The sequence below is a fragment of the Neurospora crassa genome, linkage group III (genome assembly GCF_000182925.2).
Source record: "Neurospora crassa OR74A linkage group III, whole genome shotgun sequence".
Lineage (NCBI taxonomy): Eukaryota > Fungi > Ascomycota > Sordariomycetes > Sordariales > Sordariaceae > Neurospora > Neurospora crassa.
The window spans coordinates 4,118,453-4,137,724 of NC_026503.1; the positions used below are offsets into that span (position 1 = coordinate 4,118,453).

The 19,272-nt window shown below is 52.3% G+C and overlaps 7 protein-coding genes across 7 annotated transcripts; 3 read left to right on the plus strand and 4 right to left on the minus strand.

Moving 5' to 3' along the window:
- Nucleotides 1–4,076: 4,076 nt before the first annotated feature.
- On the minus strand, nucleotides 4,077–4,906 carry NCU08979 (hypothetical protein; the record flags this gene model as incomplete). Its single annotated transcript, XM_953914.1, has 3 exons — nucleotides 4,077–4,114; nucleotides 4,250–4,652; nucleotides 4,706–4,906. 3 exons carry the CDS (start codon nucleotides 4,904–4,906, stop codon nucleotides 4,077–4,079), a joined length of 642 nt encoding a protein of 213 aa, XP_959007.1.
- A 543-nt stretch (nucleotides 4,907–5,449) lies between these two features.
- Nucleotides 5,450–8,245, plus strand: nde-2 (NAD(P)H dehydrogenase (external)-2). Its single transcript, XM_953915.2, has 3 exons — nucleotides 5,450–6,179; nucleotides 6,280–7,584; nucleotides 7,649–8,245. The coding sequence occupies exons 1-3, from the start codon at nucleotides 5,825–5,827 to the stop codon at nucleotides 7,720–7,722; spliced, it is 1,734 nt and encodes a 577-aa protein (XP_959008.1). The 5' UTR covers nucleotides 5,450–5,824; the 3' UTR covers nucleotides 7,723–8,245.
- Nucleotides 8,246–8,365: 120 nt separating this feature from the next.
- Nucleotides 8,366–11,065, plus strand: NCU08981 (dml-1). Its single transcript, XM_953916.3, has 4 exons — nucleotides 8,366–8,610; nucleotides 8,667–8,869; nucleotides 9,008–10,078; nucleotides 10,174–11,065. Exons 1-4 carry the CDS (start codon nucleotides 8,539–8,541, stop codon nucleotides 10,448–10,450), a joined length of 1,623 nt encoding a protein of 540 aa, XP_959009.2. The 5' UTR covers nucleotides 8,366–8,538; the 3' UTR covers nucleotides 10,451–11,065.
- On the minus strand, nucleotides 10,449–12,652 carry NCU08982 (hypothetical protein). Its single transcript, XM_953917.3, has 2 exons — nucleotides 11,504–12,652; nucleotides 10,449–11,311 (listed from the first exon to the last, which is right to left on the minus strand). Exons 1-2 carry the CDS (start codon nucleotides 12,326–12,328, stop codon nucleotides 10,556–10,558), a joined length of 1,581 nt encoding a protein of 526 aa, XP_959010.3. The 5' UTR covers nucleotides 12,329–12,652; the 3' UTR covers nucleotides 10,449–10,555.
- Nucleotides 12,653–12,678: 26 nt separating this feature from the next.
- On the minus strand, nucleotides 12,679–15,409 carry un-17 (unknown-17). The gene is made up of 2 exons (XM_953918.3): nucleotides 13,950–15,409; nucleotides 12,679–13,900 (listed from the first exon to the last, which is right to left on the minus strand). The coding sequence occupies exons 1-2, from the start codon at nucleotides 14,847–14,849 to the stop codon at nucleotides 12,902–12,904; spliced, it is 1,899 nt and encodes a 632-aa protein (XP_959011.2). The 5' UTR covers nucleotides 14,850–15,409; the 3' UTR covers nucleotides 12,679–12,901.
- Nucleotides 15,410–16,120: 711 nt separating this feature from the next.
- On the plus strand, nucleotides 16,121–17,816 carry NCU08984 (hypothetical protein). Its single transcript, XM_953919.2, has 4 exons — nucleotides 16,121–16,273; nucleotides 16,335–16,492; nucleotides 16,584–17,473; nucleotides 17,549–17,816. The coding sequence occupies exons 1-4, from the start codon at nucleotides 16,232–16,234 to the stop codon at nucleotides 17,671–17,673; spliced, it is 1,215 nt and encodes a 404-aa protein (XP_959012.2). The 5' UTR covers nucleotides 16,121–16,231; the 3' UTR covers nucleotides 17,674–17,816.
- On the minus strand, nucleotides 17,588–19,132 carry NCU08985 (protein tyrosine phosphatase). The gene is made up of 2 exons (XM_953920.2): nucleotides 18,596–19,132; nucleotides 17,588–18,432 (listed from the first exon to the last, which is right to left on the minus strand). Exons 1-2 carry the CDS (start codon nucleotides 18,789–18,791, stop codon nucleotides 17,984–17,986), a joined length of 645 nt encoding a protein of 214 aa, XP_959013.1. The 5' UTR covers nucleotides 18,792–19,132; the 3' UTR covers nucleotides 17,588–17,983.
- Between the last annotated feature and the right edge of the window lie 140 nt (nucleotides 19,133–19,272).

The window sequence follows — 19,272 nt, forward strand, 5'->3', positions numbered from 1 at the left end:
CATTGTAACACCGCATGTGATTAGTGTACTCTACTGATTGCATAAGAAGTTCTCGGGCTATTATGGTAGTGTAGTATTTCTTGTAGTTATAACTAACATATTACTACTTACTAGTATTTTCTTCCAATCATATTAGCAGTTACTTCCTTTACAGTGACATAAAATAAAATGATATATGTGGTATAGTGAGTATCATCAACTGCGCAGTCTTCCAACATTTTGGTTTTGACCAAAAACTATGGTAATATTGCGATGCATTTGGAGCGTGTGTGCCCGAGCAGACTGGGCGTTTGGCGGCCAAGAATGGACCAGACGTTTGGTGTTGGAAATGACGTCATATCCTCCCAGGGGATCGTAAAGTGCACCAAAGACCCCATCCCCTATAGCGGGGAAACCAGCAACAGAAGGAAGTCACTTACATGACCTGACGTCCAATGATGTCCTCAGATGCCGTCTTAACCGTCGAGCCGACAGAGATGAAACTCGTATACGCGGAAGCAGAAAAGCAGACAAAAGCACGAGGTAACACAATACGCCAAACTTCACACACAATCGTGTTTACTCATTTGCTTCATATGACAAGGGGGATGCTCGGAAGGGGAGAGCGCCAATCCAAACACTGACATCATGCACCTGGCTAGGAGTTGAAGTTGATGATGCACTCATTTGGCGTCGAAAAAGCGCCTTTTCAATGATCTTCGACTCAGTCCGATATATTGGACTTATGAATGTAGGAGAGAAGGGCCGAGATTCACCGAAATACCCAAGATGTCGATGCCGATCACGCCAAATAACTTTGCAAGTCCATCATTATCTAACTCATGTTCTCTTCTAAATAGAAGCTTCCATGTGTTCGAGGCCAGCCCTACCTAAGCCATTCATCTATCAGCTCATCGCATCCGGGTTATCATCTGCTCGACTGGTCGCGACTTCCCGTTATCTCTCATCGAATTGAATGTCTACTGAACTGGGGGATTGTGGATGCCAGGAACTCCAGGCTGACAGGGAAGTTGTGGCAGAGAAGCCAAGCATGAGGCCTCGTCTCGTTCTTGTTCCCGCCTGGCACGACCGCTTTGCTGAGCGACCCACGAGCTCAGACTTCGCCAACGTGCTGACGTATCCTCGCTTGACTCCGTTTATAGCGTGTCCCTTTGGTCTCCTCGCTGTATTGATATCCCAGTGAATCGATCCGTAACGTCGTTTGGCGAAGAGGGGTAGATTGAGGCGGCTGGTTGTTGAGGCTGAGGTTTTGTTCGGGTACGATTATATTTCTGTTGCCCAACCCAGATGAGAGGGAGGATATGTCCCTCATGCGATGGCGTTGACCTTTGAATGAGATGCAGGGTGATAGCAAGTAGTTTATATCATAGTGGCTGACACGCTGTATTTTTCTCGTGCCAATTGGAACCGCAGTCGTCGCGAGGGATTCGTTTGGCGATGGGTCGGAAGAACTGACTTTTTAGGGTTGATGAGAGTACATCATGGCAGATGCCAAGTCCCCCATGTCAACGATATCTGCTGGATATGTAACCTTTGCAAAACTCGCGTACCTATAGTACGGGACTTCGGCAGTGTTGATGGACAGAATTTGTTGATGCATTGGATTTGGATACCCGACGTGTGTGGTTGATGCAGCAATCTATCTATTCACCTTTCCGTGTCACCAACAGAGGCTACCGACACTCTCAACATGTGCAACAGTCTCAGTCCTCTCTGATGTCGGGGATGGATGAATCAAGACCAGAAAACCTATCACAATCGAAACACCTGCGACAGGTGCTCCCCAACCCTGTTCTGAAGGCATAAAATATATGGAATCGGGCATTCGTATGTCGGATTATGCTTGTTTCCATGGAAGTTGAAAAGCTATGCCCCGAGTCTTTGCGGTAGACATCAAACTCAGCAACCGTAACCTCGGGCCTCCGAACCTGCATACGCAGTTGCAGAAGTGAGCTTCACTCGTGCAGAAAGAATGACCGGTCACAAGGATGAAAGTAAATAGATAGGAAACCCGACCCGGGCCCTCCTAGCAGGTACTTGAACTACTGTATCCCCCCGCTCAAACTCTTCTCCCAACATTTAACCAAACTTTGATAATTATATTATACAAAAATCTCTATCAAGTATGCTCAAACCGTCAGACCGTCCAACAATTAGACCATCAGACCTGACTTCCTCGAAGGCACTTCTCAAAGTATGTTTCATGCTCACTTTTCTGCTCTCTACTTTCCCGTCTCTCCAACTCCTTGCTAACATACTAATAAATATTGTAGGATGAACGATACTGTGCCGATAGCCCTTGAGGCTAGTAACGCCAATCTCCAAACCCAAACTTTAGTTCCAGCTATTATTAGTTGGGTTTTTATCGGTTACTTATGGTTTTGGCACCGATCGACGAAAGTTTGGGTTCGGTGCAACGGAAATATCAATGCTTTCACCAACGTCCCAGAGAATACACAAAGAACTCACATCACCGCCATCTGCCTAACATCTATTGTGTTTCGCGGAGTATGGCCTATCGATGTACTCGGCTATATCATTTGCTGGGTATCGAGAGCGGACAACAACGAACAAGGACTCTCGAAGACACTGCCAATTACGAGATCACAACACGAACTACCACCTCCGCCCTACGATGGTGGTGGTGCCCGTAGTGCTTCATAAATCACTTAGCCGGTCGATATCGTTGAGCGTGGTGTTTTCGGCGAGGAGGTGATGGTTGTGGCGGAGTGGGGGGCAGGAGGCAGGAGCGGAAGATGGGGGCTGATTGAAACCACAGCGTGTTTTGCTTTGCTGAATTTCTCCGTCGCTCGAACGCCTGAATTGGTGGTAACAATCTAATAGAGATGATGTAGATGAGAGCAAATGAAGTAGCATGCCAGCTTGGCTATAGCAGCAAAAATAGCAGCAAGAGAGAAGAGAAAGAGAAGGTGGTGGGCGAGAAGTGTCAGCTCAAGTAGGACGGCGGTGCTCTTAGTACTTAGCACAAAGCAACAATCGAACCCGACTCCTCTTCGAGTCCGTCAACCTCGTACCGGCGCATGACAGCAGTAAACTCTCCCGGCCTTGAGCCGCCTCACCCCTATCAACCAGAAAGCCTCGTGGTAGCAAGCTGTCGGGATAATGGGTGCTCGACCCCTCTCATGTCCTCGAGTGTACCGCTGTGTTTATATATGTGAGAAAGGTCGTATCTCCTCACGTGTATACATGAAAGATGGCCCTCTCTTGCTAGCAGCGGGGGGGCAAGCTTTGGGACGTCGTTTACGTATGTTTGACAGAGCTGTATCCCAGCCGAGATCCGGATAGAGTCCAATTGTTTTTTTTTTTTTTTTTTTTTTTTTTTTTTTTTTTTTTTTTTGAGATTGGAGGGAGGGTCAGCTTAAAGGTGGATTGGTCGGAGTTGGAACGGGCGAGACCGGGTCAGACGGGATGCTACTTGGATAGTAGGATACTAGTGTGTGAGCTGTGCCGCCTTACGTCGTTGCCGTTTAAGTTTAGAAATATGCTGGCTCGGCAGGGTCTTGCCAAGTGTGCGACCGATGTCGTGGAAAGTTCAAGTTGTTTGAAGTCGGCAGGTTGCAATGCCCTGGCAGATATCGTTCCATCTCAGCCTCCGAGACTCCGGCACTGCTCCATGGTAGAGGTACCTACGTACAAAGAGCTGAGCCTGGTAGGGTTGTTCACGATGGAGCTTGTGAATGGAAGGAACAAGGGCAAAGGGCGATCAGACACACCTTCCCCAGAGTTCATGACTCGAGGCATTTGCAACTTTCGAGTCTCGATCGGGTAAGGCAGGAAGGCATCCACCAGTCAAGGTACCTTCCCTTTCGTAGAGTAGCGTATAACATGTAGATTCGTCATCATCATCATGACCAGACCAGAGCATTCAGTTGCTTCTTCAAGAAAGAAAGAAAGAAAGGGTGCCAGGCAACTTCGGAATGTCAACCTTACTATCAGACCACAGAGATGCCGAGATCCATCGACTGTCAATCCCGAGATCCCATTCGAGTTCCGTCTCTGCCGTCGAGGTTACAGCAGTGTTTTGCAGAACTTCGGCGTTGAGCCAGGTGGAGCCGTCAAGAGTCCACAGAGGGAGGAGCCCTAGCCCCTCCGGCTATTTTAGTGTTAAATTCAAGTTCCCTGCAACCGACTGCAACTGCAACTGTATCTGCATTCCTCACCACTGGGTACACCGTACGACATCTTGGGATGCAAGATGCCACCCATCCATTGATGTACTATTACATACCTCTACGTATGCCGGGCGGAAGGAAGTGCGGAATTGGCAGCAAAATATTGTCGACACAGACCATATTGGAGAGCAATTGTCGTCGTCGTGTCGTGCGTGCTAGGTCCGTGCAGGGGCTGAGGCCGGACCGGGCACCAACTTCTTCCTTCTTGGCACCCCGACCACCGGCCGGGTACCTACCGGCTGTCGAAGGAAAGTGTCCAGCACTTGGCATCTCTCCTCGGTTGCGATGTTCGGAGCCCTGCTGGAACGTTCCGAAGTGGAAAGTCACGAGTGCACGACTCGGGCTACCTAGACCGAAACCACCGACTCGAATGCTGAGACGGCCGTGCATGTGACATATCCTGGCAGCGCTCGAGGCTCCTGTCGCTTTGACATGTGCCTTCACGCCACTCTCTGCATTCTGTTTTGACATGTTTAGTGTATGTAGTTGACAAGTGGTCAAAACGCAGGGACCAGTTCGCACCGACCAGATGGGATGAATGCCATCGAGTGCCACTCTGCCAGAGCCGCAGCGACTACCCCTGTTCCCCAGTGCTGGCCGGTTGATATGAACTGGTTTCCTCCGTCTTTCTCGCTGGCTCTGTTCCCATGCGCTCCATCGCGTCTCGCCGTTTCCCAGGGTCCAAAGGTCTGGCTCTCCTCTTTGACACACATTCAACCCTGGCGTGCCTGAGAGACAAGAGGCAAAGAGAGTCTGTGTCAACTGCCGGGCCAATCGCATATTTGTATGACGTGAGCCTGTTTTGTATCAATGGGGGGGATCGATGGTTGTTCATCCCAAAAACCCACAAAACCCGCCAACTTGATAGGGAATAGGGCACTCCTTGCAGAGGGTTTAAGGCCCGATGCCAGGTCTAGAGGTCCCACTCGGGCGGGTTCCTTCCACATGGATCGTTCCCGAAGCCTTTGCAAAGACAAGACAGCGCCCCGACCTAGGATCAGTCAGACTCGGAGCCTTTCAAGTGTACAGCAACTTCCCATGCTGACGGGTGGACGGCATGGACGGCGCCGTTAGAGAAAGGAGGAGGAGGATAGGATGACTAAGAACCAGGACGAAGAGGCGGGACGGGACGAATCGAGACACGGAATTTGTTTTAACCAGCGCTAGGTCTGGTCTAGTTTTTGGGGGTGTTTCTAGATTCGGTGTAGCTCCAAACGGATCCGCGCATTTTTAGCCCAAGCAAGGTTGCAAGATTGAACGAAGAAAAAAAAAAAAAAAAAGAATAAGGGCGGCCACCAGTTTAATAGAGAGGCTAAAAACAGTCATTCCTCCCAACTCCAATTCCTATTACAAGGCCAAGCAACCAATCCTAGCTGAGTCGCTTATCACGCAGCCACAGCCTTCTGCTAAAGCTTCAGCTTTTCTTATCCCCCGCCTCCCCTTCAGAATCCTTCCATTTTGCTTTCTTTCTCTCCTTCTTCCTCACCTAAGCACACCTAATTTCTTACCCCCACCCTCCCTCCGTGTTCTTCCCCTCCCCTCTCGAGGCCATCTAGGTCGCCAGTCCCATATCGCGTCGTCGCGCTCGTCAATTCGAAAAAAAAAAAAAAAAAAACGACGAACGACCAACCATGGCGTCCACATCCAGAGCTCTGGGACGGCTTTCGGCCCCCTCCATGGGCGTTGCCCGTCTCCAGACCCAGGCCGTTTCTAGGCTACTCAGCTCTGCGCCTCGTCGCGCTCTCATCTCCGAGTCCAGGCAGGTTGCTGTCACTCAGCAGATTCGTCGCGCCCACACAGAGACTACTCCTCTTCCTGAGCCCCCCAAGGAACGTCGTCGGTTCCGGAAGTTGAGGTGGCTCTGGAGGGCACCTCTCTTCGTCTCCCTCGCCGGTATCGCCTATGTCGGTTGGGGTGTCTACGAAGAGAGAAACCCTGGTCCTCAGGTCGAGCCTGACCCGTCCAAGAAGACTCTCGTTGTTCTTGGTGAGTTTTAACCCTTGCGCATACGAGATAGCTATACGCGCAGCTTTGCGCCATGCGCTTTCTCTTTATCTACGAGCTCAAACTGACTGACATCGCTCAGGCACTGGCTGGGGCTCCGTTTCTCTTCTCAAGAAGCTCGACACTGAGCACTACAATGTCATCGTCATCTCGCCCCGCAACTACTTCCTCTTCACTCCCCTGCTCCCGTCCTGCACCACCGGTCTGATCGAGCACCGTTCCATCATGGAGCCCATCCGCACCATTCTGCGCCACAAGAAGGCCAACGTCAAGTTCTACGAGGCTGAGGCCAGCTCCGTGGATCCCGAGCGCAAGGTCGTCCGCGTCCTCGATACCTCCGAGATCCGTGGCGACGTCGTTGAGACCGAGATCCCCTACGACATGCTGGTGGTTGGTGTCGGTGCTGAAAACGCCACTTTCGGTATCCCCGGTGTCCGTGAGCACACCTGCTTCCTCAAGGAGATTGGTGATGCCCAGCGCATTCGCAAGAAGATCATGGACTGCGTCGAAACTGCCGCTTTCAAGGGTCAGTCCCAGGAGGAGATTGACCGTCTTCTGCACATGGTTGTCGTTGGTGGTGGCCCCACTGGTGTCGAGTTCGCTGGCGAGCTCCAGGATTTCTTCGAGGAGGACATCAAGAAGCTGATTCCCGATATTGCTGACCGCTTCCGCGTTACCCTCATCGAGGCTCTTCCCAACGTCCTTCCCAGCTTCTCCAAGCAGCTGATCGAGTACACCGAGAGCACCTTCAAGGAGGAGAAGATTGACATCATGACCAAGACCATGGTCAAGAGGGTCACCGAAAAGACCGTCGAGGCCGAGATCAGCAAACCCGATGGTACCCGTGAGAAGATTACTCTCCCCTACGGTCTCCTCGTCTGGGCCACTGGCAACGCCGTGCGCCCCGTCGTCAAGGACCTCATGGAGCGCATTCCTGCCCAGAAGGACTCTCGCCGCGGTCTTGCCGTGAACGAGTACCTCGTTGTTCAGGGTACCCGCGACATTTGGGCTGTCGGTGACTGCGCCGTCGCTGGATACGCCCCTACCGCCCAGGTCGCCTCTCAGGAGGGTAACTTCCTGGCTGGTCTCTTCAACAACATGGCTCGCACCGAGGTCCTTGAGCAGCGCGTCCGCGAGCTCAGCGGTTCCCTTAACCTTGCGCCCGGCAACGCTGCCGAGATCTCCAAGGAGATTGAGGAGCATGAGCGTCAGCTCCGCCGCATCAAGGACATCAAGCCCTTCCACTACTCTCACCAGGGTTCTCTTGCCTACATTGGAAGCGAGAAGGCCGTCGCTGATGTGAGCTGGTTCAACGGAAACCTTGCCTCTGGTGGCAGCCTTACCTTCCTCTTCTGGAGGAGTGCTTACCTTTCCATGTGCTTCAGCAGTAAGTTTTCCCCAGGAATGTAATTATTTGTTCAAGAAGCGGTATGACTAACATTTCCTGCCAGCTCGCAACCGTCTCCTTGTCATTAACGACTGGGTCAAGTCCAAGCTCTTCGGCCGCGACGTTTCTCGCGAGTAAACGACCTGTCCATCTATGGCATGACTTGAAATCCAATCTCTCCTTCTTGCACGCTCTTTTGGCATGTTTAGCGTGTCTCTTGTATAGCGAGTGCGGACCTGGGGACTTCTTTGCCTTTTCTTCTTCTGGAGTCTCGGGCTGTTTTGGTCATAGAAAATGGGGGTTTTTAGACGGATTTTTAAAGGAGGATTTAGACGAGGGGGCAATGAAACGAACGGGTTCTTTTTTATGTTTTCTTTTGTATGACGTCTCTACAATTCTCTTCAAGTATCCTGTATGAAACATTTAAGTTATTCTCGCAGCCCTCACAGCAGTACTGTCTTCTTGTCCTTTTCTTTTCGCCTCTTATCAAGGGCTATCAAGACATATTTCCGACGGGACCACCTGTCTGAGCTGTTGCGTCTGAAACTGTATAGATTAAAAGTTATTTACATTGATGCCTGTATCGCGATATTTGCAGTACCGTTCAATTTTACGAGCTCGTTGGAGACTTCATTTCTAGAACAGTCAAATCAGAATCATGTAGATTACACTTAGAACTGTGTTGGTGGTGATGTCGGCCCCTGAGATGAGCACAACAAGGAACAGGGTTAGGGTTACATTACGCAGTACCGACGTATCGCACTTTTGCTCCTCACAGGCAATCGACACAATCGTCATATGTCCGTTTTTGCTCTTGCAAATAACTTTGAGAGCTGGACTTAACAACCAACTTGGAGCCCATTGTTTGTCCGAAAAAACATCAAAGTTAGACAAGGGTTTCACAAAGACGCACATTTCATGTAGACATTCTGTGTTCTCTGATACAGCGACATAATGCATGAAATCATCACGCTCCAGCTCGGGCAGCAGAGCAATTATCTAGCCACGCATTTCTGGAATGCCCAGGTAAGCATGTTCATTGATTTCACTTGAAACCGGGGAAACAGCTGACACTTCTCGAGGAATCATATTTTACATATTCCGAGGATCAAGAGCCAGCCGTTAACCATGATATCCACTGGCGTCCCGGCATCGGTGCGGATGGCACCGAAACCTACATGCCGCGGACCGTCATTTACGATCTGAAGGGTGGCTTTGGGTCCATGGCAAAGACGAATGCGCTGTATAACGACCTTGAGGAGGGACAGACGCCTCAAGCATTGTGGTAAGTTGGGCATCAATCTCGGTCTGGTGGACATCTTGCACCAGATTCCGTCATTTTCGATCGACATCCTTCCAGCGTTCAAACCCATCCTCCCTTTCGTCTACCTCCTGACTCACCTCCCCTCCTTTCTCGCCACAGGAATGGACCAACCGTACTCCAAAAACAGCCCGCCATCCCACAATCCGCCTATCAACAATCCCTCGACGCCGGCCTCGAGCCCCCTCCCCTCACCACGGACACCGTCCGCTACTGGTCTGATTTCAACCGGGTCTTCTACCACCCGCGCTCCGTCGTTCAGCTGAACGAGTACGAACTCAACTCATCCATCATGCCGTTTGAGCGCTACGCGACGGGCGAGGATCTGTTTGCGTCGCTGGACAAGGAACATGACCTTCTCGATCGGGACCTGCGGCCTTTTATCGAAGAGGCCGACCAGATGCAAGGGATTCAAGTCATGACAGGCTTGGACGATGCCTGGGGCGGATTTGCGGCAAAATACTTGGAGAGGATAAGAGACGAGTACGGCAAGACGGCCATGTTCGTTTGGGGCAGCGAGCAGGAGTCGGTGATGAGGGCTGGCGGATTGAGCAGGGAGAAGAGACTGCTGAGACTGGCGAATAAGGCAAGGACAATGACGGAGGTGTATAAGTATGCGAGCGTTGTCGTGCCGTTTACGGTGCCTGCGACGCTGCCGGGGAGTGTGGTGCTGGATGCGGGCTCGCAGTGGCATAATACTGCGCTGTCGGCGGCGGCGATAGAGAGCGTCACGCTTCCGTCGCGGCTGAGGGATCCGGCGAACAGGGATACGATGGCTACGCTGGCTGATTCGCTCAATGCGATGGGGAAGCAGAATGTGGCTAGCTTGGGGATGAGCTTTGCTCCAGAGCCGACGGAGGAGGAAGATGTAGTCATGGAAGGGACGCAGGATTTCAGGCAGAGGCAGTTGCTGAACCAGAAGTCGAGTAGACATGCGGCTGTGATGGTGAAGGAGAACCCGGAGGGAGTGTTTCTCGATATTAACTTTACTCCCACCGATCAGTTGGACTATGTCCGTCGCCGTGGTGGCGGCGATGATGACAGACCGAGGGTGTTCAGCCAGATGCTTACCTCGAGAGGTTATGAGATTGATGAGCAGGTGCAGGAAGCCAAGGAGGCTGAGGAGGACGAGAGGTTCCGCAGGAGGAGCTCGTACGAGACTGTTATGAAAAGGTACGTTTTCTGTGTTTTTTTCTTTTCTTTTTTTTTTTTCCTTTTTACTTTTTTTTTTCTCGTCATCTTTTGCTAACAAAGTCCCTCTCATGCAGTTATCACACACCCCTTCGCTTCCCTCTTCTAGACAGCTTCCCTCAGATCTTCAGGGATGACAGTGGTGAGCCACTGAAGAGAGGAGGAGCGATCAATGTCACTAGCAGTCTGTCTACGGATGCTTCAGTGCATAAGAGGCTGAAGTCGTTGAGGACTACGGTTGGTCGGTCGATTGGATTGGAGGATAGGGAACAGCTTGGAAACGAGCTGGCGGAGATGGCTGATGAATATCATGAGGGGTGGTCGAGTGGAAGTGATGATGGAGATGACGATTGATCGGTCGACGCAGCAATCAACAACGTGTTCAAGCGTGAAGCAGACAAGACGATTACTCCCCGAGGTCCTTCCGCCTTTACACCAGACATTTCACTACCTGGGTATCTAACCATCCAAACCCAACAACGCCCCAATCAAATCCCCCTCCCCTTCCATCTCCCAGAAATCCATCACCACAACTCCCAACCTCTTCCCCTTTAACCCGTCCGGCCCATCATCCCTCAGCAACGCCAACAACTTTTCGTTAACTCCTCCTTTCACCGTTCCACCGCCAGTCACCTTGGGGACACCTTGCCGTTGTTCTTCCGGACCAAGCGCCATAACCTCCGGCGTAATGTTCGGTTCATTCAATACATGTTCCCCCGAGGTGAACGTGATCCACAACCCATCATCCTCATCATCCTCCCCGCGTGCACCCAGTCCTGCCCCGGGACCGCTCGCAGCCCGTAAATGGCCCTCCACAGCCTCCCACTTAGCCATCACATTCTCCGTTACACTTCCATTCATCCCACTCGGCAGGTCGTTAGGTTCAAAGTAGTCCTCTATATACGCCGTCTCATTCCTCTTTTCCCCCTCTACCACACCCAAGTCAAGTTGGTTATAAACCAACTCAAAGCCTCTATTGTTCTCCGGCCATAGGCTAGGAGAAAAGTTGAGTCCCGGTACAGCCAGCTGTTGATCGAGAGGCAAGTCGGGCAGGTCGAAGCGTTTGAGGAGGACGATCTTGCCACGGGCGTCTCCCAAAGTGGGCGGGAGGGAGTGTGACGGGTAGATGAAGCGGCGGGCGGCCGGGGTTGTAAGGAGGGAATGAAGGAGGCGTTGGACTTGTGGGGTGTTGGAGGCGTGGGAGCGGGTTGGGTGCTGTTAGTCTGTTAGCGAAGGGAGCGGGAGAGGCGGTAACTTAATGGACGGTGATGATGACCCCTTTTGTTTACATATAACCCAAACCAGTTATACCCACCCCAGATGAAACCCAAAACCAGGGCATGAAAATGTGTAAACGAAAGAAAGAAAGGAAAGAAATAAAATGAAAAGTAAAGAGAAGAAACTCACCTCATACTGCAAACTAACCATCACCACCTCCCCCGCTCCCCTCCCCTCCAACCAACTATAAAACCCAAACAAAACATCCTCCACCGTCGCCACCTCACTCAACAAAGCCATCTTATGCCAAAACACCAGTCTCGTCCCTTGTCCTCCTCCCCCTTTCCCACTCCCACCCGTACCTGTATCCAACGCAGCATACCGCAAATCAAAGAACCGCACCCCCGCCTCCAACGATTCCAAAATACTCTTCTTCTGACACCTAAACCATTCAGCCGGCAAGTAGCTCGGATTAGAAGGGATCGAGTTCCTCGTCTCAGTAGTAAAGTTCCAGGTTGCGCTGTCGTGGGTTCCCGGAATGGCTCTGAGGCGGGTGAGCGGCAGGGAGTCCGGGAGAGGGGTCATCCATTGTGCGCGACGCTTGGAGGCTGCGGACTTGTTGAAGGAGGAAGGGAAGGTGCCGAAGATTTGGCGGCCGTCACCGAGAATCTTTTGGAGGGCCAGGTCGGCTACTGAGGAGAAGGAGTCTTCTTCTTCTCCAGGTTGTGATGGGGAAGGAGAGGTTGTTAATGGGTTGCCAGTGGTGAGGTCTGTAAGGAGGGAGAAGAAGAGGAGGTGAAGGACCCAGAAGAGGACGGCCATGATGCATACGGAGCTGAGGATCGCGCGGTAGGAGGTTGTGGGTAGTAGGCCGCGAAAGCGCTTGAAGCGCCGTGGTGAGGATGAGGGCGTGGATGCCGCTGCCACTGTCGGTGAGGGAAGATGAGGAAGACTCCGAGGAACTGGCGCAGAGAAGAGCGGCGAGCGCCCAGGTTTTAATTCCTGGTGCATCATCGCGGCATAGCGGATGGAAGAAGCAAGTGGCTTTTGGGGTCCTCGAGGGTGATACCCGAGGTACTTCGAGCGGGTTTACACGGCCAAAGTACTTGAGACAAGATAGAATCCTCAGTGAGATGTTGGGTTGAGGATCTCGAGACAGGTGTTACTGTGTATCTATTTGTAGGACATGCGACCGACGATCTACGGGGGCGAACGTGCAAGCTTTGATTGGCTGCTGGCATTTTGACGTTGACATACTGAGGCGCATATGGCGTTTTCCCCCGAGTACAACGGAACTAACAGCTCAATTCATTAGCAGAAGCAATCGACGCAGCAAAGAATTTGTTAAGATGATGTATAATAGAGCAAGAAGTGAGATGAAAAGTCACGGACGCAAAGACCACTGCGAGATGGAAACTTGGCTTAGTTGATGGGGCACTTGTGCCCCGAAAAACTAAATTTATTAGTCTAGCAGATTTAGCAACTCTATCTTAGATACATTTCTCTACACCTCGCGCGTGGTACTGCTCGCACATAGCAACTAATTTGTCCGTGACCGCCAACAAAATCTGTCTGTACATCCTTCGATCAGTGTTCGCTCTTAATGGTCGGTGGCGCGGTCGCCATCTGTTGTCGCTTGGCCATCGGGCCGTTCGCATGTTCCCCTTCGGCCATACGCTTCTTCTTCTTGACTGGCCTAACAGGCTTCGTCTCTCCAGGCTCGAAAACGTCGTCGGGGAGATCGAAATTCCTAACGTGCTGGATAGTCAATCCCATCAACTCTGCTTTGAAGATGTCGTTCGAGGTGCACATTGCCTTGAAGTCGTCGACTTCTCTGGACAGATCCAGAGACTTAGCTCCCTCTACCAGCTGCAGGCCGATGTAATGGTTAGTGGTGTAAATCTCAAGCTCCGGCTCCTTCTCCGGTATATCCTCCAGCTTAACCTTGTCTTCGTCGTAGTCGTTGGCCTCAGGCTTTACAGAGTTGTCCTCAGGCTTTAGAGGTACCGTTCCTAGATGTACCACGTCGTTCGGTTCTTCCTTGACAGCCGGCACAGTCGGCTCCCGTGCAACACCATCCTCCGTCTTGATCTCCGCCTTGACCTCAACCTTGCTGTCGTTCTTGGCGCTCCCATTCGCGGCTATATCCGTCGGCTTGACCATGTATGTGAGATTTCCGGTTTGAATCTCTTCGACCTGAGCATCCGTCTTGCATCGGTGCACTCTGTCGTAACCTTTGTTGAAGGGGCGGGCAAGGGCGATGGAAGGGTGCAGCTCAAGCTTCTGGACCAGAACACGCACTCTTGACTCGACGAAGCCCGACCAGGTATTCTGCGCCTCTTTGGTCCTGCCGGATGAGATGACCGTCAGGTAAAACTTGAAGCCGTTGGTGAAAAAGGTGTGTTTCTCGAACAAATCTTTCCAAGGCCTTTTACCCAACATGATCTCTTCGGAAATCTGCACCCCCCGTTCCAGCTCCTGTTGAATGACCGCCATTGAAGACCTTCCAACATTGTGTGTCGCGCACATGGAAGGGTATGATGGGGTGATGATGGGCATCTTGTGATTGCGATCACTCGGGTATATCTAGTCTGTGGTGAGACATCAGCGCGACAATGATGAGGGGTTGACTTACCTTGGGATTCCACACCGCTACACGCGTAATGGACTGGTTGTATTCGATATTCTTCAGAAGAACCGGGAGCGGCCATGGCCAGTTGAGCATAATAGTGAAGAATTTCCTGACGATGACAGCACTCGTCGCCTTCGGATAGAGTTGGCATACTCTGGCGACCAGCATAGCCCAAGCCACACCACCAGGATAACCCATGATATTGGCGTAGATAGCCCTTCTCTGAGCCCAGAGCTTGATTGCACGAAGTGCCAGCTTGAACGTCTTCTCTTCGGGAACCAGCGCAAGGATCTCGTCGGTTACGCGTGTTCCGTTGAGCGAGCGCACCTCGTTTTCGGACAAGCCGCGCAGGAGGTTGTTACTGTTCAAATTCCAGTCCTTGTCGTCAGGAAGTTGACGAAGGCTCTGGATTGAACAGAAGATAAGATCTATGCTGATGCCCGAATACTCGAACTTGATGATAGGAACGAAGGCCTCGGGTACTGGAGTCAGGTCGGTGATGGCGCCAGGGGGAGCCATTTCGACAAGAAGGTTGGGAAAGATGTCGAAGTATTGCTTGACGGTGACGTACTTGGGTACAACGACGAGGGTATCGATATCGGATCCTGGCCCATACACACCCAAGCGAAAACTGCCATATGTGAATATTCTGCCTCGAGCGTCGCGAATCAAAATGGCATTGTGCGGCTCCTTTTCCTGCGCGGCCCTCTTCACGAATTCATCAGTAATGCGCTGGAGATCTGCGAGCACCGCCCATCGCTTATCAGTTTCGGCCTGACTTTCGAAGGTGCCCTGCGCGCGCAGCTCTTTGAGAAGGGCCTCGGTCTGTCGTTTCTCGGCGTCGGTAGGTAGCGTGGTCGAGATAGGAGGCGTTACGCCCAAGGTTTGTTCGGGGTTCGACATGGTGGCACGAAGCGCGGTGGGACGAGGAAGCGTGCTGGATGCGCCGCTAAGAGTATCGAAGACGAAATATGTCGTGCAGGACTGATCGATGACGCTGGTCGCGACAAGAGGAAAACTGGATCGCGCGCGCAAAAGAGAGGAGCGCAGGCGCAGTGAGAGAACGCTGACGGGCGAAAATAGAAGTCTATGATGGGATTGAACAGAAGGAACCAAGCAGCTCCACGTAAGGCAAAGAACGCTCAGGTCATGATATGCTGTGCTTTTTGTTGATTCGAAAGATGGTGATACCGGATAGCTGATTGATTCTGATATCGACCCTGGGGCAGTCGGAGAAGCCGAAACCAGACAGGGTGATCGATGGGGATGGATGAAGGGGCTGCGTTAGGTAGGTTGTCGCAGAAGACAAAAAGCACGTCGCCGACTCGGCGCGTCTCGGTTCAGCCTGGGTGTTGAGCACGGACTCCCACTCACCACAAGTCTGGCAGCATGATTGGCGCGAAGCAATGTCCTGTTATTTCAGAGACGCTGGACACTGCAACTTGAAATGCAACCTGCAGGAATCACCCGTAAACCTCTGACGAGTATCCTGGGACCCGCACGGGGATACCTAATCTCCACTGAAATTCAAGTACTTTGGTACCCCCACCATAATAAGACGGGTATCATGTTGGCTTAGGTTTTGGTGTCTTGGTTCCGACAATTCAGGGAGTCAAGCTCTGAAAAGCTCAATCGTCACATTGCAAAGGCCGCTGGACTGCCGCATTTCAGGTAGAAGAAGGTCTTCCCCAGACAACCCGACCTGTTCCTTCAAGTACCTAGGTAGGTAGGCGTAGGATGTCCGTCTGTCCACTTCTGGGCATCTTACAGTACATTCGAGTAACGCCATGGGGACAGGTGAGTTGGCAGAATCAGTTCCATTTTTGCAGTAAACATCGGTCTAATATTCAGGGACGTATTCTATTATATCGGCTGTAAGTACCAATTCAACTTTGGTCTAATGCTAGGTACGTACCATCGGAGTGAAGGTCAAATGACGATAGAGTAGAAGTATGGATTTGGAGAACAGATGACATTTCAAAGCTGCCGCGGCCCCTGTGGAAGATGGGATCTGGCCCCAAGCGGCAAGCAAGGGCAAGACCGGACCAGGTGTCCATGCATCATCCACTGGAGTTCCCCTGGGAGGTCCCTTCCATAGCGCGGCCCCGCCCCCACACTGGCCCTGCAGGCCCCTGCACATGACGCTGCCGCTAGATGGAGGATCACCGTAACAGCCGGGGCAACGTTGAAAGTTTACATGGGTGTCGCATCTGGATTCTCTCGGCCTCCCCTACACTACATCCATTTTGCACCACTTCCACTTTGCTTAGTCTCAATGGGGAAGGATGAAAAAGACATTACTTCTCTGCTTCATCCACGGCTTCAAGGTATGTACAATGAGATTAAGCGACGCGCCAGCCAAGATCAAACTGACATTGTCATGCAAAGGGAGGTGAGTCGACCTTTGGCGACAACTATGCCTTCACCGAGCACCTCCGCCAACTTGTCGCGGCCGACCTACCCAAGATAAACGTCAACGTCGTGGTATATCCCAAATATGAGACTCGAGGGGACTTGGGCGAGTGCGTAGCGCGATTTCGAGATTGGTATGTGCTCATCGACCGCATCCGTTCCTTCATCTGTCACATGCTTGAAGCCCCGAACCATCCCTAACATGGGTCGCCCTCGCTATCACAGGCTCATGAATAAAGTCATCGACCTCGAAGTTGCCGCCGGAACCTCATCGCCCACCATAGATCCCTCGGTCCGCGTCGTTCTAGTCGGCCACTCCATGGGCGGCATCGTCGCCGCCGAAACCGCCATCGAGCTCTCCTCCGACAAGCCTATCCACGGCAGCACCGACCCGGCCGTCGAGGACCCGAAGCTGGACCATCGCACCGCCGACTCCGCGCCTCTCCATCGACCACCCAGCCCCAGCTCGCTCATGTTTCCCTATATCCAGGGCGTCCTCGGCTTCGATACACCCTATCTAGGCATCGCTCCTGCCGTCTTCGCTCATGGCGTCGAGGGTCACTATGCGACGGCTTCGGCGGCGCTGTCGCAACTGAGCAGCTTGACAAGTTTACTCGGAGCGAAGGGGGCGCAGGTGCAATCGAACGCAACAACGCAGAAAAGACAGATGGCCGCTCTGCCGGCGCCGGAAAAGAAGGAGGAGCAGCAGAGGAATAATGGCAGCCCCTGGGGGAACTGGGGCAAGATCGCCATGGTCGCGGGCGCAGCGGCTGCTGCAGCGGCTGGAGGAGCGGCGGCGTACTACAATCGAGATCAGATTACGCAAAGCGTGAGCTGGGCGACGTCGCATCTCGAGTTTGTCGGGGTGCTTTATAGAAGAGAAGAGCTGCGGCGCCGTGTGGCGTACATGGTGCGGCTCAACAATGACCTTGGGGTCGGTTTCGGAAACTTTTATACCCGGTTGGGACGGGCCGCGGGGTCAAAGGAAGTGAGCATGGTCGGGACTGTGATGGGCAATGAACGGACATTTTGCGTCCTGCCTAAAAAGGATCCCGCTGGGGACTGGAGGGAGGCCATCAACGATAAGGCTAAGGACGAAGTAACGGCACATATCTGTAAGTGCACCCCTCCCAATCTGTTGGAGCGAGGTCTTTATACATACGTGAAGCGAGTACTGACACTATTCATAGCCATGTTCGACCTGAAGGACAACCCTGGCTATACCAAGATGGCGCATGATGCTAGAGATATGATTGTTAAGTGGTTGCGGAACGACTGGTATGAAAGCAGTAACGGTGATGTCATTCGCGCATAGAAGCGCACCCTAATAACCGTAACCTTCCATCTAATAGCCCAAGTCATTTCGTTTTTTTCCCATCATAATCCGTCTATCATTATCTTTAAATCACGGAAACTCTTTGAAAGTATTATGTATATTCCCCCGATTAGCTCGGCCGCAGAATCCACAGTCCAAGTGGCTTGTAAAAATCATTTACCGTGACCACGACATTTCAACAGCAGGGGCGGGTAGGCTGTGAGCATACGTCGCACGCCAGTCCAGCCCAAGCCAAACCCCTCCTCTTTACAACAACCACAGCCTAGGTAGTCTAAAACTCTGTAACCCCTCACTGCCTCTTCTTCTCCTTTTTCTCCTTGATAGCACCACCACCAACCTGCTTCCTCCTCTGGCTCAACATGTGGCTATACAGCACCACCGAGCCAGGGATATACGACAACAGCACAGCAACCAGCGCATAAGGGTACCAAGTCGCGAGCTGATCGGCCGGACCCACGAGCGCCTTGAAGATCATGGCCACCTCGGAGCTGATGCCCATTGGGTACAGCACCAGGAAGGCGCTATACCGCAGCCAGTGCAGCCAGTAAGGAATGAAGTCGACCTGCTTGAGCGCAAAGTAGCTGTACCGGATCACCTCGGTGGTGGACCAGGCCGTCAACATGGAGGTGTACCAGGCCGAACTGTTGAGGTGCGGGAAGGGGTACGAGATACCCCAGACGAGCATCAGGCGCGAGGCGACTTGCATGACGGTGGTGAAAATTGGGGCGGGGACGATGCCTGTTTTTTTTTGTGTGTGTGTTAAACATCGATTAGCGTTTGTTTCCCTAAACAGGTAGTAGAGAGAAAAGGTAGAGGAGGGGACAGAGATAGGGACAAGGATGAGAGATGGAGACTGAGACGGGATCCGGGTGGGGGCAAGCGTCGGGCAAGCAAGGCATACCGGTAAGAGCATGGAAGATCTCCATGACAGCAAAGGTCTGCGTAACACGAGCAAAGTCATCGACGACCAGCGGTACAAAGGGCGCGCCCTTGGCAAAGTAGACGGACGCGACGCGGCCGAGGATCGTGGCCCAGGCGACGGCCGAGGCGGCATTGTAAAGGACTAGGTAGCCCTTGCGGAGAGCTGAGCCAGCCATTGTTGGTGTTGTTTGGTGTGTGGTGTGGTGTCGATGTTGTTTCGGTGATCAGTTCGGCGGACGTGGGAAGATGTCGACGGATGTTAAGGTAGGTAATGATTTGATGCTATGAACGTGATTGACGGACAAGGTAAGTAGGTGATAATGGATTCCCCAACAAGACGGGACGAGACTGCTCCGAATGAACGCGGGGACAACAATTTTCGACCCGAACCGAGACCGCGGCAGGTGGATTCGCGCGTCGGGACAGGGGTCGGTTCCTTTCCTGTGGGGTAAGGTACTTGACTCCGCGGGACCCACTATCTTTCGGCGGCCTGGTGTTTAGAACGCCGATGTCACCGGTGGGTTGTGAGCATTCACATGTGAAAGAAATTCAACGCGAGAAAGGTAACTTGAATAAAGGGAATACACGGTATTGAGTTGAACCTAGGGTCATTGCCTCCATTTTGAACAATTCGCCGCTCACGTCTCGGCGTCCATC